The sequence below is a fragment of the Mesoplodon mirus genome (genome assembly GCF_964341445.2).
Source record: "Mesoplodon mirus genome assembly, chromosome: 2".
Lineage (NCBI taxonomy): Eukaryota > Metazoa > Chordata > Mammalia > Artiodactyla > Ziphiidae > Mesoplodon > Mesoplodon mirus.
This window is the reverse complement of record NC_138977.1, coordinates 64,494,272-64,517,316: the sequence shown is the minus strand read 5'-3', so window position 1 is coordinate 64,517,316 and position 23,045 is coordinate 64,494,272. Positions and strand designations below refer to the sequence as shown.

The window sequence follows — 23,045 nt, the reverse complement described above, 5'->3', positions numbered from 1 at the left end:
TGAATCCTGAGAGAACAGTGAGTTGTGAGGGTTGAATCAAGGGGCTAGATTGGCAGAATTTGCGGCTTGGGGGATTTATACTAGACCCTGTTTATGAAGGGAGCTGTACAGAATGTAGATTACAGAGCTTGTGTGTGTGAATGAATGCATACATATATGCTTTATTTATAGTTATATTAGAGACTTTAAGAAAGGTGAGATAATTCAAACTTCCCTATGATGCCGTTGAAAACCACAGAAAAATATACCACCTGATCTTTCTCCAAGGCTAACATAGCTTACAGTCACTCTCTAGAAAAGACTAGAGAGTGTATGCAAATTCGAAGACAAAAATAACATGTGATTGGTGTAGATATAAGAAGAACATAAACTCTCCCTCCAGGCCCCCGTGAAAAACCAAAACGTACCCTTTGGCAAAAGAGTATAGTTTGAATGCTGGCACCATGCTTCACATTTTTTTTTCTCTCTCTCTTCTTTTTTCTTTCCCCCAGTTTATTGCAGCCAATGATAAGCTGTGGTTCTGGCTGGAAGTGAACTCTGTAGTAGATTTCTTCACGGTCCCCCCCGTGTTTGTGTCTGTGTACTTAAACAGAAGTTGGCTTGGTAAGTCAATCTCTCTTCCTTCCTTCTTACTGGTTTCTGAGCCATGGCTGAAGTATAGAATTTGGTGCATCTGGGGTGCATCAGAGGACAGGGAATCCACAGAAGGAAAGTTTTGTGGATTCATATGAACAACTCCTGGAGTTCTAGAAGTTGATGGTGAGAGTCCTCTTGGAAGCAAGCACTAGCCCAGAAGGATGTGTACAGTGAGTGCTTCAGAGAATGTTTTATCATTGTTGAAGTCCAGTGGTCATCACTGTCACAGCCAGGACCTCTTCATTCGTAGTTCTGTCACTTTTCATTCAACTGGGAGTCAGGACTGGATGAAGAAGCCCATGGGCACAAGGCCAACTTTCTGAGTAGCTGATTCAGGTGCCCCAGAAGGCCTGCCTGCCAAAGTTAGCTCCTGTCTGCTTCTTAGTTTTGTGATGAGTGGGTCCTGCCTGGTTTATTTATAGTTGTGAGTTCCCTTGTGGGGTGGGAGATAAGGTAAGTGTCTAGGATCACCCCCACCTTGAGGGAGATCAAGCTCCTTTCCTGTGTTAAAGGAAGAGCTTTTGCTGGAGCTGTGTTCACACCTCACTTCCTGTGTCTGCTTGGCAGGTCACTTCCTGTATCAGGATTAGGACAATTTGGTGGGAAAAGTAACTAGCTCAGAGGATGGCCATGACAGCCAAAGGCTTAGAGAGACAGCTTCGGGGTTCTCTTTGCCACACTGAATAATTTCCTCAGAGTGTTCCTGCTGTCACGGGTCTACAGGGGAAGAGGGGAGACTGAAACAGGACTTGGAGGACTAGTTGTGGGTTCCTTCTGTCTTTATTTTCAGAAATTTTTGGTCTTAACCTATTTTTTCCAAAGTAATATATATATGTATACATGTATGTGTGTGTGTATATACATATATATGTATATATATAAAATAATATCAACATTCAAAGATGCATAATGAAAATATTAAGCGTCTCTTCTGCCCGCATCCATCACTGCCCTCTCCCTGGGATGCTCAGCGTTACAGACTTCCACCTCTTTCCTTCATGCTGATTTCACCACAAACAAACACGGATGTGCGCACATAATAGTGTTTTAGAGGTGGTGGTCTTTGTACAAAATCATTGTATCAGTCACATTGCACTGCAGTTTGGCTTTCTTACTAACTGATAAATGACAGCCATCCCTTCAGCTCTGTAATGATTCGTTTTATGACAGTTGCACAAAATCCCATACGTTGCTGTACCGCATTTATTCAGCCATGATCCAAATGATGCACCACATGATTGTTTTCTCTTCTGCTATAAACAGTGGCTTAGTCAACACTCTCATCCACATATCTGTGCAATTCTATCTCTAGATAGAATTCCTGGAAGAGGACTTGCTGGATCAAAGAGAACGTATATTTTCGTTTGTGAAGATATTAATGGAGAACTTTTCAAAAATGTTGTATCAAGATATGCTTCTGCTAGCAGTATGTTTTGACGTCCTTGCTAGCACTGTGAATTTATTATATACCTAGTATCAAGTATTTTAAAAATAAGTATCTTTTATATACAATGTATGCAGTAATCACATACATACATGTATGTATGTATCTCTGTGTGTGTATCTTATTTGGATTCTATTTTCTACTAGTTTTCTCATTAGCATTGTATTCAGTTGCTCAATGGAAATGTTTTCCTTCCTGATCTGAGGGGTGCTTGCTTAGATGGGGTTTTCTTGCCAGCACGATGAGACCATTAGAGCTGCACACCAATCTGAGAAACATCCTGAGTGTTTGTTTGTTAGTTTGCTCTGGTGCCTGGGGTCCCAGCCATTTCAGCTGAGCTCTTAACCAGCCTTGTGACCTGAGGAACTCACTCTTCTTCCCTCAGCCTGTTGTTTTTCATCTGTGAAATAAAGGTTGGGTTAGACAATCGGTAAGGTTCTTTCATTTCAGAAAATCTCTAAGCCTCTTGCATCATTCATGGAAATTTGAGAAAATTTGGGATCTTGGTTGTTGCAGAGGACTGGGAAGTTAGTGAATTAAATCACCAACGTACCTGGGTCAAGATTATGTATGGACTGATAACCGGGGCTCTTTCTAAACCATCCTGTTGTGAAGAGTTCACACAAACACACCCTCCAAACAAATAGACAAGGAATGAAGGAAGGGAGAGAAGGAAGAAGGGAGGAAGAGAGTGGGAGGGAGGAGAGAGAGAGAAAGAGAGAGAAGGGTGGAGGGGGGAAAGGAAGAAGGAAGGAGGAAGAAAAGGAATCTGCCTTCTCTTCCTGGCTGGGTTCTAATGCCTCCGTGCACTTGAACAACCACTCACTTTTCTGGACCCTCAGTTTTCCCATCAGAAAAATGGGAGGTTTAGACTAAATTACCTTCCAGCCCTGATACTTTCTGAATCTGAACTTTATGTCAGGCTTCCTTGTGGTCCTAGAAGATGGAGAGGACCCCTACCTGACTGTGGTGGAAACATCCCTTCTCTGCAGCTGGTAGGGTTCGCCCCAGGTCAGGGTGCGGAGCCGGGTCTCCTTGCTGTGAGTGAAACACTCCCTGGAATCTTAGTGTTGGGAGGACTTGGATGTTGTAAAAAACAACCCAGGCCTTTTTGTGGATGATGTCATCCTGATTTTTGGAGGTGTATTCTGATCTAGTGAAAATCAATCTGAGAGAACAGAAAAATGGAAGAGAGAGAAGAGAGGGTAGGGGAGGGATAAATTAGGAGTTTGGAATTAGCAGATACAAACTGCTGTGCATAAAATAGATAAACAACAAGGACCTACTGTATGGTACAGGGAACTATATTCAATATCCTGTAATAAACCATAATGGAAAAGAATATATATGTATATATATACATATATATACAACTGAATCACTTTGCTGTACACCACAAACTAATACAATATTATAAATCAACTGTAGTTCAGTTTTAAAAAAAAGAGAGGGAGAAAAGAGTAATGAGAGACACTTTGCTTCAGTTGTGGTTGCTCTTCAAAAAAATATGCTCTAGAATGTGCTTTAATTTGTTCGTGAATTGAACAATGTTTATAAAGCACCTACTATGTGCCAGGCACTTTTCCAGATGATTAGGAAACAACAGTGAATAAAATAGGCAGCACCCCACCCTCTGACATTGCAGTGGGGGAAGAACAGGAAACAACAAGCCTAATAAATAAGTAAATTACAGAGTATGTTAGGAAGCATAAGTGCTATTGAAATTGGAAACAAAGACCAGCAACCTTTGGGGCTATGAAATAATAATAACAACAACTAATAACCTTTCTCCTCTTGCAGGAGAAAACACCTTTAATGGAATACTTTTGGTTCTTTGGTAACTAAGCCCCTTGGGTAAAATCCAAAACTGGTCTGCCTGTTATGGAAGAGAATTCAGTATAATGATATTCAAGGAGGTTCCTGCATCTGATTTAATACATGGGTTATTACACCGTGAAACAATTATTGTACCAGTGAGCTTCCAGAGATAAAATGAACATTCCCATGAGGTATGGCTTATAAAGTAAAAGGAATAATCCCATCAAATAGGGCATTTCAGAAAGTGCTGCCCTCCTCTTAGAAAATGAAAAGTCCTGCCTTTACTGGCTGAGGTTTGGGACAAGATGCAGGAAACTGAAGTCTGTCCCGGATCTGCACACACTTCTTGAGCCTGGTCAAGAGCAGAGGGCTGTGCTATAGCTGGTACCGTGGATAAAAAGTGCAATGAACACCACGCCCCCCCTCCCCCCTGCCCTTACCTTTTCTGGAGCATAACTTGCATCACGTTTGATTTCCTATTCTTAATATGTGGTTGCATATTATATAGTACAATACTTATTTACTTTTTTGCATGCATCATCTTAGTGCATTGGACAGCATATTAATAAAAACAGCTAGTATTAATTCCAGCTGTGCTATGTGCTGGGCGCCCTGATAAGCCCTTGCAAACGTGAACTCAATCCTCATAGCAAACCTATGAGGTAGGAATTATTGTCCCCATTTTACAGATAAGGAGATGGAGGCTCAAAGAAGTTAACTTTCTTGTCCAGGGTCCTGTAGCCTGGGAGTAGGGAAAGGCGTGCTTTACCCAGGATCTGGTCTGACTTCACGTCCATTCTCTTAGGCTGCTCTTCTGCCTCTGTCCTTACCCTTGAGAGATTTGGGGTTTTGAGGACTGGGTTGGGAATGACTAAGCAGCTTTGGCGGCTTTATGTTGGCATCCCTCTATTTCATCCTATCTCATAGAAGCTTCACTTCAGGCAGGCAGGGAAGGGAAGAGATCTTGCTTAAAAACACACATAGCTCGTGTCTCCCTTTCTTCTCACTTTTCCTCGTCTACCTGCAGTTTCTAGAACTGCCATTAAGACCAGGGAAACAAATAGAGCTAGCATGCAGTCTCCTGAGTCCCAGGGTACCCTAGCAACTTGGGGATTGGACCTGCTCCACCTGAGAGGAAGAGAGGGAAACAGATACATAGGTGGATACTGGGGGCTCCTGCAGGTCCTAGGTCAGTAGAGCTAATTGAATCGGTATCCTGTTCTGGGCTCCACCACCTCAATTCACATCGTGCTCAGCCACTTGCCAATGGGTCGCTTTGAGCACAGTCGTTTTCCCTGTCTTAAACTCAAGTCTTCTCACCTGTCCAATGGGGACAATAGTAGCACTCACCTCTAGGAGTTGTAGTGGGGATTCAGTGAGGTAATGAGTGACCACGTACATAGGACGAGCTTCATGAACAGAAGCCATGATTATCCCCAGCCTCTCTTTCTAACCTCCCTATCATATTTTAAAGTCCCAGAGAAGAAAACAAACCGGAATGGAACCAAAAATAAGGCAGTGGGATGTGAGGACATCCATGTCGGCAGGCAGCAAGTCGCTGCTTATTTTAATTCCTGTTCCCACACACTAGCTTATTCACAAAATCCTCACTAAAATAAATGTACCTTGAAATGAGAGATGAATCTTATTTTGAGACTCGAATAACATGCTCTGGGGAGAACGCTTTTGTCTGTTTGTCTCATTCTTGTGGGAACTATGTCCCCAAGGTAGGTCAGTGGGCTGTGCCTCCTTTGTGTATTGATGTGTTTTTGTTGAGGGTCATCTTGTGGGGTTAAAGGAAGAGAGTGGAGGAAAAGATAAGAATACACGCACCAGCCAGTCATGTAACTGGCTGTTATTGAGCACCTACTGTGTGCTCAGCCCTGGGATAAGAGGAACACATGCTTGGCCACCTCCTTTCCTAGTTTTACTGCGATTTCCAACATTGCCCCCTCTTCTCTGATGAAATCAGGGTATGGTAAGGAGCCCCAGTCACTGAACTGTGGTCAACAACTAAATGTGCTTCTCTAGTCTGTGTTAGACCTGGCCTTAGACCTTAGACCCTTTAGCAAACTCTGCTGGAAAATAGAAAAAACTGCTAAAAAAATAGAAAAAATGAGTTAGTGCTCAGTCATAGGGAAATTAAAATGATGTAGAGTATCTGCTTATAAATACATGCCTGAGCAGTCCCTTTTTGTGTCAAAAGGTGATAAAAACAGGACTGTTAAAAAAAAAAAAGTACAGGTCCTTAAAAACAACAACGACGACAGGACGAAACATAGTTCCTGTTTGAGACCAAGGTTTCAATTTAGTTTTGGAACCAAAATAAACACTCATGCAACAACAGCGGGTAGCACTATCAGCTACATAATTACGTCCGAAATTGTGAGGTCCAGGCTGTAAGGGCTGTGGCAGTTCAGAGAAGAAAGAGCTCACGTGGGTGGAGGAAAGCGGGGAGGCGTCCAGGGGCTGGGGCTCGGCTGAGGCTTGTGATGATGGGTGAGACAGGCAGAGTGGGAAGCAGTGAGCATCCTGTGTCGGAGAGGAGCCTGCCCTGTCTGGAGAATGGCAGGGGCCCACGGATGGTAATGCCACCTGAGATAAGAAAGTGTTTTTACGGCGTGCCAGGTATCAGCCTCACAGCCCTGCCAGATGGATGTGTTTGTGTCCTATTGCTGCAGGAACAAATTGTCAACAGACGTCGCACCTTAATACAACACCCATCGATTATCTTACAGTTATGTAGGTTAGAAGTCCAACATAGGTCTCTCGGGGCTAACATAAAAGTGTCTTCAGGGCTGTGCTCCTTTCTGGAAGCTCTACGGAAGATTCCATTTCCTTGCTTTTTCCAGCTTCCAGAGGGAGCCCGCATTCCTTGGCCCATGGTCGCTTCTTCCATCTTCAGAGCCAGCCACAGTGGGCTGAGTTCTCACACTGCATCTCTGAGCTTTCTTTCTGTCCTCACCTCTCTCTGCCTCTCCTTTCTGCCTCCCTCTTCTACTTTTAAAGACCCTCGTGATTACATTGGATCCATCTGGATAATCCAGAATAACCTCCCCATCTCAAGGTCAGCTGATGGGCAACCTTAATTCCCCTGCTATCTTAGTTGCCTTTTGCCATGTGAGTTATCATATTCACATGTTCTGGATGGTAACGTGAACATCTGTGGGGGCATTATTCTGCCTACCGAAAGGGGTATTCCTATTATGCCTATGCTGCCAAAGAGGAAACTGAGGCTCATAGAGGGTAAGTGACTTGCCCAAAGTCATAGAGAGCCAGGAACTGTTGAGTTGGGACCCATGCCCCTGTTCAGAACTGTCCGTGGCTCTACATAGCGCTGTGGAGTCCAAAAGCTCTAGTAGGCGTTTAGGGCCCTCTGTGCCCTTGACTCTTTGCACTTTCCCAGCCTATCATGGGAGGAGACCCATGGGGAGATCTTGTTTGGAACCAGAAAATTTACCCCTCCCTGCATTTCTATCTAGGATTGAGTTTTTTTTTTTTTTTCTTCTTCTCTTGGGAACAGATGAATTACTAGATAGATGTGCCTGTTATCATTGTACTTAAGCAAGTTACAGAGGTCTGGGCACCCCTTCCTGTGAGGCTGTGGTAACCGAGAGGAACGTGTTTGGTCTGCATATCCTTTGCTTAAAAGCCCTCTTTCCTTAGAGCTCCTGCTTTCTTGCTTTTTTGGAATTAAGAGTAGAGAGAAATGGAATTGGAGAATGCCAGATGAGTGAATGAGTTGTGATGGTCTGTCACCATTTTCCCAAGGAAAGCGGTGTGCGGGGTCAGAGCCCCACTCTCCCCTGTAGTGATCAGTCTTTCAGGGGGGCTCGGCTGAAGGGCCGGGGGTCTTTGTGCTGTCCATCCGCTTTATAGGGCATCTCGCCCCAAGGTCCCTCCTTTGCTTGAGGAATCCCACAACAGGTGAGGTGAGGTTCATATCAGAACCTTCATTAACTAAACTCTGCATTGGGGGAGAGTAATCAAGAATGAAAGCCTTTGGCTGGTTTCACTTTCTGGACATCAGTAATTTTTAGGGTATTGATATTCAGAACAGAAACCCAAAAACCGAGTGTGATTTGGGCAGAGAGTGGAGGCCGGTGCCAGGCACTCAGCCCTGCCTCTCTTTCTCCTTAGACTTCCAGCTGCAGCCCCACCAGGCTGCGTCTGCCCTGCTCGCCTTCCTTCGTCCCTGCCTCAGGAGTGAGTTTGTTCCCTGCTGCTCTGAATATCATCTCTCTCCTCAGGAATGCACAGCTCTAACCCCACCTCCTGTGGGAAGCTTTCCCATCCTCCCAGCTGGAATGAATTCTTCCCTGACCTTTATTTCCTTTGCTCTTGCGATTAATGTTGTAAGAGCTGTATAATCAGTCTGTTTTCTACTCACAGTTCGAACTCAAGTTCTGTGGGTATTGTGGCAGAGACCTTGACCGTCTTGTGTTTGTGCTGTGTTCCCAGTGTCTGGAACAGTGCCTGACACACAGTTTGTGCTTGTTGAATGAATGGGTGTCTTCTTACGCTAATGATAATAATGAACTTGATAGCTTATTAAGAGCAGACACTGGGCTCAACAATTCATAGGCATTATCTCAGTTAGCATTTACAGCAACTCAATGAGTAAGTACTGTTAGTCCAGTTTTACAATTTAGGAAGCTGAGGTTTGGGGATTAGGTAACTTCCCCAGGTAGTAAGTGGTGGATCCAGGACTCAGCCCAGGTCAGTCTGATTCTGGAGTCGGTGCTTTAAAAATGACTAAGCCAGTGGTTCCCAAAGTGTGGTTGCCAGACCAGCATCATCAGCATCACCTGAAAACTGGTTAGAAATGCAGATTCTTAGAACCCAACCCAGACCCAGTGATTCAGAAACTCTGAGAGCTTGATCCAGCAATCTGTGTGTTTTACAAGCCCTCCTGGTCATCCTGATGTCCACCCAGTTTTGAGAACCACTGTCGTAGTCTGTGCTCGGGTGGTTTTCAGATTTGGTTGTCTCTTAGAATCCCTGAAGAGCTTTTAAAACTCACCATGTTCGGGCCAAACCTCCAACCAACTAAATGGGGAGGATCTGGGTTGGGAGTGGGGGAGTGTCCCAGGCTCAGCATTTTTTTTTAACACTCCCCAGTTGCATCTAAAGCACAGTCAGGATGAGAACCACTTGCATATATATGTATCTTCTAACTATGACTGTTGAATGAATTCCTCCCTAGAAGGGTGCTTCCTAAGCTTCAACGTGCACATGAGCCACCAGGAGATCTTATTCGAATGCAGTTTCTGATTCAGGAGGTGTGGGGTAGGATCAGAGACTCTACATTTCTACAGGCTCCAGAGGATGCTAATGGTTCTGGCCTGGGGACCAGCCTTTAAGTAGCAAGGCTTTCCAGCCTAGACTGTGCTATCCAATAGGGTAGCCACTAGCCACATCTGACTATCTAAACGTAGATTAAAATCAAAATTAAATAAAAACTCAATTTTTCAGTCATACTGGCCACATTTCAAGTACTTAAGAGATCCACATGACTAGTGGCTAAGGTATTGGACGGCACAGATAGAGAACGTTTCCACCGTCCTAGAAAATTCTCTTGGACACCGCTGCTCTGGGATGTGAGTCTTGTGTTGGAAAGTACCATGAACTTTTACTTTTTGTACCTCTGGGACACTCTTGCATGCAGTGGAAGCTTAACAAATATTTATTGAAGTTATTTTTAGTGGAAGGTCCAATGGTACCAAGTCTGTATTGAAAGGAAGTAATTAACTTTCTTGGACGGATGCTGGGGAATTCATTAGTATGGTGTCATTGAAACCCGTCACCACCCTACCCAAATGGAATTAAATGTACGCAAGGCCGGAGTAGGCAAAAAGGTATAATAGAGGCCCTGGCACCAGCCCCAGCTTCATCGCCAGGACTCTGTTACTGCAGCCAAAATGGCCTTTTGGGCTCTGAAAAGAAAGGACTTTGGTTCCCCCTACAGGACTGTCCTGGAGTTTGCTGGATTAGCATGAGATTAAGTCAGACGGAAGAGGAAAGGGCGCCAAGTGAACTCAAACTCAAAACGGGCAGTTTGTGGCTAGCAGGGGGGTGGGTAGGCTCACTTTGCCCTCGCATAAGGTACCTGGCATCTGATAACTTGACTCAACCACGATGACCAAGGGGGTTCCAGGTCACAGTGCCCAAGGTGTGGAAGGAAGGGCCTTTGAGAGTCCCCAGAAGTCACCTACTCCATGACTGAGGCGGCTGGACTTTCAGCTCCTACATCTAGATTCTCTAAAGCCCAAAGCCTTCTAAGTAAACCCTTCCCTATAGTCAGTGGTTTTGTTTAAAATAATAATAATAATAAAGCAAATTAAAAGTGTGACTTCTCTTTTTGGGGTCTGATGTCTTTGGGAGCAGAAGGAGGTTGAGAGAGAGAGAGAGAGAGCTTTAAAAGGGAAAGGTCTGTAACCAGAGTAGCAATAGATGTGCTCACATTATACATTTATATGTATGTATATGTATATGTGTATATGTGCATATACATATACAATATATCATTAGCTCAGGTAAGCTTACAAAGAATACTATGAAATAGGTGTCATTTCATAAATGGGGAAACGGAGGCGTAGAGAGTTTCAGTAACTTGCCTAGAGTCACAGAGTACGTATGTGGCAGGGCCAGGCTTCGGACCTGGGCAATCTACCTCCAAGGTCCATGTTTCTCAATAGTATATTATGCTTAAGCTATAAGCTTATCTAGCCATAATAGTTACACTTTAAAAAATTAGTCTAACAGTCTTGTCCAATCAGATGAAAGACTAAAGCTTCCTCCTTGCCCCAGTCCCCTGATAAATCCTACGAGAATTGAATTGGTCCTCCCAGGTGGGAAAGGAAATTGAGAGGAAAAGTAACTCATTCCATTCTTTGAAAGAATTGAGTTAATAAAATTCTATAACTTATCAGCTTTCAAACTATTTTATTTTTACCAGCCCCCTCTTCTGAGCTTCTTGGTTTATTCTATACTAGTAGTCAAATGAGTAAAAATCATCCATGTTACTACTGTTAGTCCATCTTGAATGGACCATAATGTTAGACAATATGGGCTCTACTCTTTGCCTGAGCTTTATTTTATTTTGGAGGGGGGCAGGAAGCCTCAGTGGCACATGCATCTTGGCAATGCACTGAGACTGAATTGCTGTAGTGGGACAAGACAAATGAATTCATTAAGTTCTGTCCCTGTGATTGGGCTCCGAAGAAGGCAGCCCCAGCAAAGTGGAATGCTAAAGGTTTTAGATGTTTGTCGGGAAGCTGATTGCTGTTCCAGTAGTTTCTGTAGCTGAAACTGCCTCTAGGGAAATTATTCCCCTGTAAGAGATTTCCAATTGTGTTCCCTTGATATTGCTTTGTCAGGGACATGCTTTAAATAAGATGCCCTCTGTAGGTAGCAGAGATTCTAAATCCTCTCTGACTTGTACAGCTCTGTGATATGCCAAATTGGAAATAACATTCTAAAATGAATGTCTTCAAGGAACAAATTCAGCAGTAGGGTTTTCATCGATGCCAAACCCTCTCCAGATGGCTGTACTTCATCTGGGGTATTATTGGAACAGTCTCCCCAAGCAACCTAAATCTCTAGGACTGGACAGATATTTACCTTCCCATCATCTTCAAAAAATAGATGCCTTGATTCTTCTCAATGAGATCAGGGCCGTGATGGATTGACTGGGCTAGCTGATCCAGTAGGGAGAAAATGAACACTGGGAAGCAGCTCCGAGACACTCATGCACTTATTCAACTGAACACCTACTGTGTGCAATTCACTGATTCCTAGGAGTGGCCCACAGATGGGGAAAACAGCTCTGCCTTAAAGATGTTGGTAATTTAATTGGGTGGGTACTTTATAAGGAAGAATGAACAATAAATGTCCAGGAGTTCAGAGGGAGGAAAGTTGGCCATCACAGCCCAAAGTGGATCCCAGATATCTAAAAAGTAAGCATATTCCTCTAGAGCAGTACTGGCCAGCACATTACCTGAGAGCTCGTTAGAAGTGAAACTTCTCGGGACCACATCCAAGCCTATAGATTCTTTGGAGAGTGGGGCTGAGGAATTTGGTTTAATAAATTATCCAGGTAATTGCCATATTGGGTTGGCCAAAAAATTTGTTTGGGTTTTTCTGTAACATTTTTTTTTTTTTTTTTTTTGCGGTATGTGGGCCTCTCATTGTTGTGGCCTCTCCCGTTGCGAAGCACGGGCTCCGGACGCGCAGGCTCAGCAGCCATGGCTCACGGGCCCAGCCGCTCCGCGGCATGTGGGATCTTCCCAGACCGGGGCACGAACCCGTGTCCCCTGCATCGGCAGGCGGACTCTCAACCACTGCGCCACCAGGGAAGCCCTCTGTAACATCTTATGGAAAGACCCAAACGAAGTTTTTTTGCCAACCCAATACATGCTGAACTGTGTATTAGGTACACTAGTATATTGGTGTATATTATAATATACTTGACAATACATTAGAATCGCTTGGGGAGCTTTGAGACTTCCCTCCCCACCTCCTCCCTCCACCCCCGCCCCCAGCCACACTGTACTTCAGACCAAGTACATCAGAATCACTAGGGTGGAACTCAGCCATCGTAATGCTTTAGAGTTCCCTGTGTAATTCCAATGTTCAGCTGAGTCTGAGAAGCCCTCCACAGGCGTAGTTCTTAAATCAAGAACATACCCGAATACCTGAAAAACTTAGGAAACAAGAACAAATACATGTGATACCCTTCCCAGATCTACTGAGTCAGTCTCTGGTCATCATTAAGGATAGTTGCTTTAGAACAAGGACACTACGTATTCTAGATAGATCAGTGGCTTTCAAACTTTGGTGTGCATCAGAATCACCTGGAGGGCTGGTTAAAACATAGATTGCTGGGCCCCATTCCCAGTCTCTGATTCAGTGTATCTGGGTTGGGGCCTGAGGATGTGCATTGCTAATGGGTTCCCGAGGAATGGCTGATGCTGTTAGTCTGGGGCCACACTTTGGGAACCAGTAGTCCAGCCTAGCATGAGGCTGACCATGATTTCTAGTAGTGGCTGCTATGCCAGTTTCCAGGATTCTCATATTCTAGTAAACCTTACTATTTTTACCTACCAAAATTTCAGTATCTTTATTGATGTAATCCCTTATTTCAGTATATTTTTGAAATTAAAATCTGAATCATTTACATCTTGAGATATACACAGTGTATTTATATTCCACAGTATAATTTCAACTTGAACAGAGGGGCCCTCTTTAGAAAGACCTCTGATCTTTCATATGTAACTCTATTCTAAGGTATTCCAAGTCCTGGGTTACTAGTGAGAAAAAGGACCTTTGTTTGTGTTTATTAGTCACTCATATTTCCTCCAGAGCCAGTTTGGGTGGATCTCTCTTCCTAAACTCCCTTGAATTGGGGTGGAGTTGGCTCATTAAGGAAAATAGGAAGAGGATGTGTTGGAGATTTGGAAAGAAGTGGGGAGAGGGGAGAAATCCCAGGCCCAACTCCCATCCCTTCCCTCAAGCGTGCCCTTCTCCCTCGTCTGAGATAGAGTCCCTCAAGCTCCCTTCTCCTGGAAAGGATTCTGTTAGGGCCTGACCCCTCTCCTCCCCCAGGATCATTTATTTTAACAAACCTTCTTTCCCAGTCATCCTACCTGGAGACGCTGAGATGCCCAGGCCTGGACCTGGGCCCGCTGGCCAAAGGAAGGGCAGATGATGGGTGATGAGCAGAACTCCGTTTTTAATGAAACACACTGTATTACTAGAAATAAGTACCAAATACCAGCACGACACCACTTTGCTTCCATATGACAATCACTATATTCAACTTCTCTTTTCCCAGATAAGAACTGAGCAACCCACCCCACAAAGGACACTGTTTACTTCAGTATTTCCTGGGTGGATTGAAAAACATCCTCCCAGCCCGACCAGGGGCACAGCAAACTCTTCCCTTTTGCAAAAACTCAGTCTCACAGTCTTTGACCTTTATATTCTCATCCAGCCTCCCTTGCCACCCCTGTTTGTCTGCCTCTTTTTGAGTGTCTCACCTCTTTTCTCCAGCCACCCTACTTACCAGCCACTCGGACCCCAATTGCAGATACATCCCATCTCCACAACTTTGGTAGTTGCCCTGTTTAGCTGTCCTCTCTAAATATTTACCTGAACTCAACCAGTTATGATCTGGACTCTTCTAAAACTATTATCATCTGTATCTCGAATGGCCGGTCTTCTGATGTTGGCTGTGTTTTTATAAGGAATACGTACAAGTCCTGGCTCAACTAGATCAGGAATTGGCCAAGTCTGGCTCACTGCCTATTTTTGTAGATAAAGTTTTCTTAAAACACAACCACCCATTCATTCACATATTGTCTTTGGCAATGAGACAGAGACTTAGGGCTCACAAAGCCTAAAAGGTTTACTATCTGGCTTTTTACAGAAAGTTTGTGATCTGACCCCTGCTCTCTAGATCAGCAGCTTTGTTACATATTCTTGTACATTCCTCTAAAGGTCTGCATGTAGTAGCTACTAATCATGAACTTCCCTCTGATATTGGTTAGAAAGGTACTAGTAATAAAACAAAATCTTACATTTGCTGTTTTATTGTTATTATGAGTAGAGTTACCATGTATTATGTAGCAGGTATTGCACCAAACTCTTTATACGCTTTCTCCTTTCATCCTCTTAACAGCCTTGTAAGACAGAAGAACCTGGAACTGGGGCAGGTGAACTATCTCCTTAGCTCTGACTTCTGAAAGTGATGCAGTAAGGATTTGAACTCAGGGCTTTGTGATCTTAGAGCCTGTGCTTTTTTTTTTTTTTTTTTTTTTTTGCGGTACGCGGGCCTCTCGCTGTTGTGGCCTCTCCCGTTGCGGAGCACAGGCTCCGGACGCGCAGGCTCAGCAGCCATGGCTCACGGGCCCAGCCGCTCCGCGGCATGTGAGATCTTCCTGGACCAGGGCACGAACCTGTGTCCCCTGCATCGGCAGGCGGACTCTCAACCACTGCGCCACCAGGGAAGCCCGAGCCTGCGCTTTTAATTACTACTAGGTACTCACTGTTCAGTACTCGCCCTTATATGTGAGGAGAGGTGGAAATCTTCAAAAACCCTATCAAGGAGATAAGGCATATAAACAACTGGCATATGGTAAAAAGGGAACTAGGAAGACGCAGTGGCCCTGAAAGCGAGCACCTCCTTAGATTTTGTTCCTTGGGCCCCTCACTCACCTTACCCTCATCTCAGCCCTAGTTTAAGGAACCCTATTACATTGTTATTATCTTTTTCACTTATTCTTTCACTCAACAAACCTTAAAACAACTGTAATATGTTAGTTGCTGTGCTGGGCTTGGACTTTAAACTGTGAGTAAGATATCTTTCCCCCATGATGGGAAAGACAAGTCTACAAACCCCCTAGGCTGTAAACCCAAATGTTTACAGGGACAGGAAGATGACAAATGAGTGAAGCCTGACAGGGAAGGCTGCCTGGCTGGGTAGTGAATAGTCCTCTTAAAAGCATAGCCGTTGATCACCTTTGGCTGATTCTTGCCATATTGACACCTGCTCAGTGTCCAGTGGCAACTTCTCCCCCTCCCCCTCCCGTCTGCCCTCTGCCCCTCCCCCCACTCTCTCCTGCATCTCCTCCCGCCCTCCTCCTCCCGCCCCTCCCCCCCTTCCCCCTCCTCCAGATCAATTATTTTTGGCTACAGTGACTTGCCTTTTAGAAACTGATATAGGCTATTTCTCTGCCAGGGACACAGGAAATTCTGGTGTCTTCTCTATAGAATATGGTCTTCTTAGACTGTTTTCCCTCTTACTACATCTATTGCCTGGTATCATCACAAAGCCTATGACTTGGCATCTGTTGACAACACTGAACTGGTTACAGCAGGTGAACAACTAAATATTATTAACGTGGTAGGTGAATATCTTAGGCAACTTAAGACACTGTAACCTGACTTTGCAAACCACGTCAGAAATCCTTTCCCAAACGTTATGGCCACTGGAGCAAAGTGCACATTGTCTGAGGCCCTCTTATTCTGATTTTTCGTTTTTTTAGTTTATTTTAGGCGATAAGCCTTTGCTTCCATCACGTTAGTCAAAGCACTTCTAGTCTGGTGGAGAGGAAGGGCCAGGCTCGATTGCAAGCACAAAGGGACCTATGAGAAACACAGATGCTACATGCTTTTGCCTGCATTTACCTGCTCCCCGGTGTCTGTCCTCTTCCAGTAACTCAGAGGCTCTCCCCAGCCGCTCACTTCAGCACCTTCAGCACCGTTGTTTTCCAGGCCACTGTTCTGCAAAGATTTGCTGTGTGGTGCTGCCACCTAGTGGGAGAAAGTAGGAATGGACACCATAAGAGCTGCTGTCCTCAGAATTTGCTCTTCTTGAATCCTGGTTAATTAACCTCAGCTGAAATTAGGTCTAAGCTGGTTTTTCTTTTTTAATAATTTATTTTATTTATTTATTTATTTAGTTTGGGCTGTGTTGGGTGTTTGTTGCTGCGCGCGGGCTTTCTCTAGTTGCGGCGAATGGGGGCTACTCTTCGTTGTGGTGCTCGGGCTCCTCATTGTGGTGGCTTCTCTTGTTGCAGAACACGGGCTCTAGGCACGCGGGCTTCAGTAGTTGTGGCTCATGGGCTCAGTAGTTGTGGCTCACGGGCTCTAGAGCGCAGGCTCAGTAGTTGTGGCGCACGGGCTCTAGAGCGCAGGCTCAGTAGCTGTGGCGCACGGGCTTAGTTGCTCCACGACACGTGGGATCTTCCCGGACTAGGGCTCGAACCCATGTCCCATGCATTGGCAGGCGGATTCTTAACCACTGTGCCACCAGGGAAGCCCAGGTCTAAGTTTTTGATGCTGAGAAGATAACCCATCCCTCAAAGGGTCCCCAGACTATGTATAGAAGCCTGAAAAAGATGACTGTCAGTCCGATAGCTAGGATTTTAAGGAGGCGGCATATGTATTCAGGCTAAACGTGTGCTGAAACCACTCCCCCAACAAAACCAAATCTCAGTGGGCATCCAACACAAGTCTAGGAGAGGAATTCTAGCCTGAATCCAGAGTGAAGATGTTACCTGTTTCATTAAAGTGAAGGAACATCTTCAATTGTTTACATAATCTTTTTAAGCCCAGGAGGATATTTTCCTCCCATCTTTTGACTGACGTGGTTTTGGATTTGAAAGAAATATTGAAGTGATCTGTCACTTTCCTTTTCACACATCAAGCTGTCAGCTAACAAAAATGAAATAATTCACAGATTCTGAATAGACATGTTTGTCAAACCTAAACAGAAATAGGAACTTTATTAATAAACTTGAGTGTAGTCATAATACATATACCTCAATATAGCAGCACCTATATATGAAACAGAACTGTGGGGTTGAAATGAGAGGCCTCTGTGTTAGTATTATTATTTTACTGTTTCCTCCTGGGAGGCAAGTTAGCAGAATATTACCATTGACTACCATTGGGTGGGTTTCAAAGGTCATTTCTGTAGAAGATGATAGAGCTTTTCATATAATATGCTTTCAGTTCTCTAGTAGATGCAGAATAATATGAAAAGAGGCCGAAAAAAGTTGTGAATATTTTTTATCCTGAATTGTATCAACTCATTTTAGGGAAGAGAAAGCCTGTTTATTTTTCCTGGTATGACATTTCTGTCATTTCCTTTGACTCTCTGGCTGGACTTCATCTCAGCAAAGTTGAAAAATATATATATTTTAGATGGAAAAAAAAAAAAAGAGGGAAGAGACCAGAAGAGGAGTGAGAGCTACAATAGAAGGAAAAACAGAATTCTGGATGCCCCCTTGCCATATGGAAAGTTTAGAGATTTCAAGGAGGAAACACATTCGAGCAGTTGGCTATGTTATTCCAGGGATAACAGGAATCCTGGAAGCATTTGTGGTTGGTGAAGGGACACTTCAGTTATCTGACTCTGGCTGCTAGAATGAGGCAGTTAACAGGGCAAGAGAAACAAATACCCATGGGTGCAGATCTCCTTTTGTCCAGATTGCTTCCATGGGGTGTAGGTAGTGAAGGAAAACAACTGCTTCCGGAGGGGAAAGAACTACTGAGTCATCCCGGAATTAGGTTTCCAGAGCCCTACAGGTTCTAGGATCTTCAAAAATGATCAGTAGCGTGTGTGTGTGCGTGTCCAGGAGGACAAGGGGGGTGGTTTGTGTGTATTTGTGTGTGTTTTAAAATAGCCAACCCATGTCGAAGTCGCAATCTGAAAATGTGTGTGGAGAGAAAATCTTCGTGATTCTTAGCTCTAATGGGCCAATTTATGAAGCCAGTGTTCTCTCTCTTCTCTGCTGGTGTGTGTGCATCCTGGCCACCCTTTATGCCAAAGACCTTGAGCAGACCTTGGCTGAAACCCCAAGGTATACTCCCTGTTCTCTGTCAGCAGCGATCTGTGGAACGGATTGGTGTGGGCTGCGTTGCCTTGGGCAGAGTTCATGTGTCATTCAGGAGACGATGCATCAGGCCGCAGAGGCAGAAGGAGGCTGCCTTATGTCCAAGGAAATGAGTGAATCAGAAAGCCAGATGGGGGCCACCTCTAAGGATATGAGGAATCGCAGAGAGCAAAACTGGAAGGACTTGGGAACAATGTGTCCTTTATTGTACTTACGAGAAAACGGAGGCCCAGGGATGCCAAGGAATTGGCCCACATTTCTTCTACTAATTAATTAATTCTTCCGTGTATTCCACACTGATGCCTGAGTGCCTCTCGTGCCAGGCTTTGTTCTCAGACCCGGGGTTATGAAGTGGGCAAGTGTCACACAGAGAGCAGAAGCTTGTCGCAAGTCAGTCTAAAAGCGAAACCTGATTGAGAGCCAAGAGTCTAGGGGCAGAAAAAGGGGGAAAGGAGAAAAAGAGATCTACCTCGATGCTGTACAGTTTGGGCACTGATTTGACAACCTTTAATAATGATAATAACTGTCAGTGTATAATGGGAAGTTAGCCCACGTAACATTTCTTAGCACCCACCAGACTTGTCATTGAAGTCGTACTTATAAGATTATTTTTTAGTCTCCTTTTCCTGCTCTGGACCCCGACTGTGAGTCCTACCATGCAGGTACCTTTCTTGGCTCTGTGTTTTATCCCCAGAACCTGCAGAACACTTGACATATGGTAAATATCCATTGAGTGAATGATAAAATGACAAGGGTGCCCAAGTTCCATTCTATAAGATAAGGCTCAGCAAACTTCTATAAAGAGCCAGATAGTAAATGTTTTAGGCTTTGCGGGGCCAGGTGGTCTCTGTCACAATTATTCAGCTCTGCCTTTGTAGCAGGAAAGTGGCCCTAGACAATACGTGAAAGAATGGGCGTGGCTATATCCCACCAAAACTTTGAGGACACTGAAATTTTAATTTCACCCAATTTCATGTCCATGAAATATTATTGTACTAATATTTTTGAACTATTTAAAAATGTAAAAAAAAATTCTTGGCTTGCAGGTTGTATGGCAAGAGGTGAAAGGTCAGATTTGTCCCACAGGCTACAGCTTACCATCTGCTGCTATAGGAGTAGCTTAATGGTTAGAGTAAAGTTTTTATGAGATTTTTAATTGATTGATTGACTCATCTATTCAAGCATTTATTGAGGACGTGCTCTGTGCCAGGCTCTGTACCAGGCAATGGACATACAGCAGAAATAGGACACGGTGTCTGTCTTCAGATGGTTTAATATCTAACTGAAGAAGATACATGTAAAAATAAAAGTGTAATAAACATATATAGTGAAGTGACCTAAGCTTGGCACAGGGAAGGAGTGGTCAGTTCTATTCCATTCACAGAGATGGTGTTGTTTGCACCACCAAGGCCTGAATGATGCCCGGGAATAGACAGGGAAGGAGCCATGTGAGGAAAGGTTCCGAAGCAGTTTCTCTTATGGGGCCTGAATCCCTCTCCTGCAGGTAGGTGTGATGACAAGGCCCTGGAAAGGCAGCCCTGGGAGGCAGGGGCCATATCGGCCAGGACTTGGAGTCACGTGTGAGCGAGTTTTCAGTGTGCATGTCTGATCTTGGAATTGTCTCTCTGAAAATCTTTTAGAATCCAGAAGTCTACAGGAAAGCGTGTGGAGAACACCCTGTGGGGAGAAATCAGGAGGGAAGTAGCTTGGAGATGGGGGACTACTTGAGACTACTCAGAATCTAAGGGAGAAGTCATAAGGGCCTGAATGTGTTCATTAATGCAGAAGCAGGAGTTATGGAGAGGTGGAGGGGATCAAGAGAAAGATTAAGGAGAAAGACCCTTATAGGCCTTGTGGCTGACGGATGTGTGGAGGGTGAGGGGAGTAGGAAAAATCTAGAATGATTTGTTTGGGTTTGGATGTCTCCCCATGAATGGTACCATCACCCTCACAGAAAATATTGAATGGGGGCATGTTTTAGGAGAGGGTAATTGGATCTCTTGAGCTTCCTTCTTTGGTGAATCTTTTTTTTTTTTTTTTTTTTTTTTGCGGTACGTGGGCCTCTCACTATTGTGGCCTCTCCCGTTGCGGAGCACAGGCTCTGGACGCACAGGCTCAGCGGCCATGGCTCATAGGCCCAGCTGCTCCGCGGCATGTGGGATCTTCCTGGACCGGGGCACGAACCCGTGTCCCCTGCATCGGCAGGCGGACTCTCAACCACTGAGCCACCAGGGAAGCCCCTTTGGTGAATTTTTAAAGAGTTCTCCTCATAAGGTTTAATTCCTGTATCTGTAAAACAGGAATAATTATTTCTGTACTTCTCTGGGGAAACAGAATTGGAATGACCGGCCTCTCTCGGCAGTCAGAATGGTGATTAGTCATCAGTATAAAGACAAGATCATTATCCTCAGCAGGTCAGATCTTTGAAGGAGGAGTCATGACAGTGTAGTAAATAAGAACCACACTGTCCATTTCATTAATGTATGTGAGGCACTCTAAAATTAATTGGGGGTTTCCAGCCTATACCTTTCAAATGTCACAGGCATCTTTCCAACATTCCCTATTTACAGATTGGAAAATCAGTGTAGATGGAGTGATTTTCCCACTGTCTCTAAGTCAGTTTGCCTGTCTAGTGCTCAAAAGCTTTCTGTGCGTTCTCTCTCTCTTTGCCCATTGGAGAGTGCCAGTGGATTTTTATTTTTACTTTCCATGTAAGTTCCACGAATGCCATGTTAAGAACCATTGTTTTAAAAGTTTCCGAATACTTCTCATCTAGGTAGAGACCAAAAAAATCACCTTTGCCGGTGACTTTTATTCTTTACTTTGTTTCGGTTTTCATTTTTTCTTACACTTCATTTTATTGTTTTTATTTGAAGTATAATTGATTTACAATGTTGTGTTAGTTTCAAGTGTACAGCAAAGTGATTCAGTTATACATATATATTCTTTCTCTGATTCTTTTCCCTTATAGGTTATTACGAGATATTGAATATAGTTCCCTGTCCTATAAGTAGGTCCTTGTTGGTTGTCTATTTTATATGTAGTAGTGTGTATATGTTAATCCCAAACTCCTAATTTATCCCTAGCCCCCCCCCTTTCTCCTTGGTAACCGTAAGTTTCTCTTCTATGTCTGCGTGTCTATTTCTGTTTTATAAATACATTCATTTGTATCTTTTTTTTTTAGATTCCACATATTAACGGTATCATTTGTCTTTCTCTGTGATTTTTAGATCATTTCCTTAGAGATTAAAAAAGATTTAAGAAGAAACATTCCTAGCTCCTCTCAGTTGGCTTGGGTCTTCCCAGTCTCCATCTTGATCAAAACTAGAGGCAAAGATATCATCTCTACATTGTAGTCAGAAAACAATAAAACTCTCTGTCTGTTTTATTTCCTGACAATGGAAAGTGGTCCAGGAAAACATTAATAACGATACAAGTAATACAAGGTTAGATTCTAAAAGGTTTTGCATAATACTTTTCTTGTTTGTCTGTTTCTGGCCAGTCTTAATTAAATAACCTGTTATACTCCAGCTAATGGTTTATTTCTCTATCACCAACAATTTTGCAATCTTTCAAAATACTTGTGGGGATTCCAGAGCAAATGGCCTTAAACACCAACTTAATTGTCTGAGAGATTTTATTTGCTTATTAGAACTGTTAGGGCCATAGCATTATCTGCGTGGGGGAGAAATTCCCCTGCTGCAGTCACTTTTACATTTCCTTGCTCATAGGATTATAGCTCTTTTTATATAAAAGGAAGCTTGGAATGGGGCCACTCAGAGTACCAATTTTGGGTGCTTTTAACTGGGCCCAAAGTAATAATAATTTGAGTAGACTCAGTGTACCTCTTGGAGCCTGGAAAAAGGCAGAGAGAGAAAAGAGCAGGATTTGGGGATGTAATTTGAGATTAATACGTGATTCAACAGATAATGTATTGATCATAGCTCTGCGCTTGCCTTGCATGGGATGCTGTGAAACATAAGACACAGTTTCAGCCTAGAGTAGCTTATTCCTGTTATGGATGTGGGAATTCAAAATACCCATCTACCACAGGAGCATAAAGTCTTTGATGAGTATGATACATATATAACAATATATATAACAGATTAATACATATTAAATATAGTTTAATACATAAATATATTTGTAAATATATTTATGTAAAATGTATATAAGTATAGCTTTATATTTACACATAAACATGTAAATGGATAAAATTGACATAAACATGTAAATATAAATAGGTAAATAGAACAGAGGAATGCATAAACATTTAAATAATAACACTGAAGAGTAACCATGAGAAGATGTGCATTGTACACACAGATGCACTTTTTACTTTGGATATAATTCACACGTTACCCATGTGTTGATTACATGAGACACACGCATATCTGTACACACACGTAACTGAGTTCAACTTAGGAGCAGAGTAATTGAATGATAGAATCTCATGTGCCTGACTTTCTCAGATCAGGTATCTTGTTGGCACAAGGCAGTAACTAATATTAAAACCAGTGGAATATACCCGTAGTTCCAAATGGAAAATCCTCCGTGTCCTGCTCACCTTGCCCTGAGTGAGTGAATACAGCATCAGCAAAACAGCTCTTATTTATTTCCCTACCCCACATCTGTCCTTGAAGGCTATCACATGCGCGAGGAATGGCAAACAGGCAGACAATGTTTCCATCATCAGGCGGTGCCAGCCAAGCCTGTGACTGACCTTATTGAGTGGATGAAAGAGC

General features: G+C 43.6%; 1 protein-coding gene across 6 annotated transcripts in view; it reads left to right on the top strand.

The window, feature by feature from the left end:
• Window positions 1-23,045, top strand: part of KCNMA1 (potassium calcium-activated channel subfamily M alpha 1) — a 763,138-nt gene that overhangs the window by 448,411 nt on the left and 291,682 nt on the right. For all 6 annotated transcript variants that reach the window (XM_082611009.1, XM_082611010.1, XM_082611008.1 and 3 more), the window contains exon 5: window positions 492-603. In XM_082611009.1, the coding sequence (XP_082467135.1) occupies window positions 492-603 (112 nt within the window). The remainder of the gene's footprint in view (window positions 1-491; window positions 604-23,045) is intronic.